The sequence below is a fragment of the Postia placenta genome, assembly GCF_002117355.1.
Source record: "Postia placenta MAD-698-R-SB12 unplaced genomic scaffold POSPLAscaffold_54, whole genome shotgun sequence".
Taxonomy (NCBI): Eukaryota; Fungi; Basidiomycota; class Agaricomycetes; order Polyporales; family Adustoporiaceae; genus Rhodonia; species Rhodonia placenta.
In genome coordinates, this window is record NW_020169885.1 from 1 (window position 1) to 2,108 (window position 2,108).

Consider the following 2,108-nt stretch of genomic DNA (forward strand, 5'->3'; position numbering starts at 1 on the left):
TAAGCACTCCACCAGTAACGCTAACCGACTGCGTCGACGAGACCGAACGCGGGCAGGATGGGTTTGGGTCAACGGGTATTGCGTCCATCGAGGAACAAGCGGAGGACATCGACGATGATGAGTTCATCATTTCCTACTTATCTGGAGCACCGATGATCACCAAGTACGAGAAACAGGAACCCCTGGCAGCGAGGGATGTTCCGCTCAAGGAGCGACTCCCTGAACCCTCATCTGGCTACAAACGACTTCACAACGGCATGATCTGGAAGGTCCACCACGACATTAGGCGCGTCACCACTTCCACCGAACTTGCAGCCTCGAACGCCCAAGGCAAGACAGAAAGAACGCTACCACAGATGGTACCATCCTACCTACACGATCTCCTCCCCGTCTTCGACAAAGCCACGGCTGCGCGACTTCCAGACCACACCGAATACGACCACGAAATCAACCTCAAGGAGGGCTTCGCGGACATGAAGCAACAGGTCTATCCGCTCAACCCGCAGCAATGAAAGGAACTCGACAAGTTCCTTGAGGAGAACCTGAGTAAAGGGTACATTCGCCCTTCAAAATCCCCGTTGGCGAGTCCATTCTTCTTTGTTGGAAAAAAGGACGGTTCACTACGTCCCTGTCAAGACTACCGGCTGCTCAACGAGAACACGGTCAAGGATCGATACCCGCTCCCGCTTATATCCGACCTCCTGGACAAGTTGAAGCACGCCAAGATGTTCACGAAGATGGACCTCTGCGCCGGATACAACAATGTTCGAATCAAGAAAGGGGACGAATGGAAGGCAGCGTTCATCGTACCTGGAACTGACGGCAAACCGCCGCAGCTATACGAACCAACGGTGATGTTCTTTGGGCTGTGTAATTCTCCCGCTACGTTCCAGCGGATGATGAACACTATATTCGCAGACATGCTTCAAGAAGGCTGGCTCTGCATTTACATGGACGACATCCTGATCTTTTCCCAGGACAAGGCAGAACACGAAGAACGAACACGACGTGTTATCTGTCACGAGTTGGTATGGCGCCTAGCCGTTTTTTTAATTTTTTCCTTTTCGCGGGCTCGAACCCGCGACCTCTGTACTACCTGCCTGATATGGACGTGTCACTATCTACTGTACGATTAGATTAGATGGGGCGGCAGTGCACGGCACAGCTCGGGCCCCGCTGACACAGCCGCTCTGACTCACCGGCCCCCGGGGCCGCGTCGGCATGCTGTGCACGGACCAGCTGCGCACGGACCAACGTGCACAGCCTGCCCTAATCTCCCCATGTATATAAGCCGGCCTCTACTGCCCTAGGGACCTCAGTTTCGACCTCTTGTCCCTAGGTCAGTAAGCCCCCAGTTGTATTCTCTTTGCTTACTTAACTAATATACTATCTTGTCCCTAGCCTTAGGTTTGAGCACTGCTCACCATCGCTTCGGTGAGAATCAGTCGGACGCCCCCAGCTCTTTTTAGGTTTTCCCCTGTCGCTAGACCTCAAGTCGCGACATTAGGTCGAAACTCCACAAAGCTGCCGGCGTTCCTCGGAACCCCACACACTCACTTTTCCTTTCCCATAGGTTGGGTGGTGCGCACCCCTACTGTACCCTACGATACGTAGATAGCATACAATACATCGCCAACATTTGAGAAACGAACTCTTCAGTACCTGCGCTTCAGTGAGCGGTACTTGTCCTCACGGACGCGTAGCCTTGGTTCCTGCTGCATAATAGTCAAAAGCAGTATTGGGCCCTACGTGAACTGCGAATCTCAGTGTCATCTCGGGCGCCGTAGGTGTAAGCTAGTATAGCACGGCCTTTCGTAGTACGCGCACCTCCCCTTCCTCCCCCCATTCAACGTGGCTGCCTGCCAAGGCCAAGTCCACGCATTCGACTCACAGGACCTCATCGACGTCTACATCCCAGACGGTCCTGAGACTATCATCTACCGTTGTGAGCAGCAACCGTGCCCGAACCGAACACCCCGATCGATCCCAGAAGACTACCCGCGCTACAAAGCGATCCGACGAGCGCAACACCCACTCGGACCCCGAAGCACCCTAGCATCTCGATCGGCCTCGCGGCACTCTCACCCTGTCTCCCCTAACTCCCGTCT

General features: G+C 54.4%; 1 protein-coding gene across 1 annotated transcript; it reads left to right on the forward strand.

Moving 5' to 3' along the window:
* Positions 1-1,221: 1,221 nt before the first annotated feature.
* On the forward strand, positions 1,222-2,106 carry POSPLADRAFT_1111886 (hypothetical protein; the record flags this gene model as incomplete). The annotated part of the gene is made up of 3 exons (XM_024483385.1): positions 1,222-1,282; positions 1,525-1,610; positions 1,819-2,106. Coding segments are annotated over 3 exons (435 nt in total), but the record flags the coding sequence as incomplete, so codon positions are not given.
* Positions 2,107-2,108: the final 2 nt, after the last annotated feature.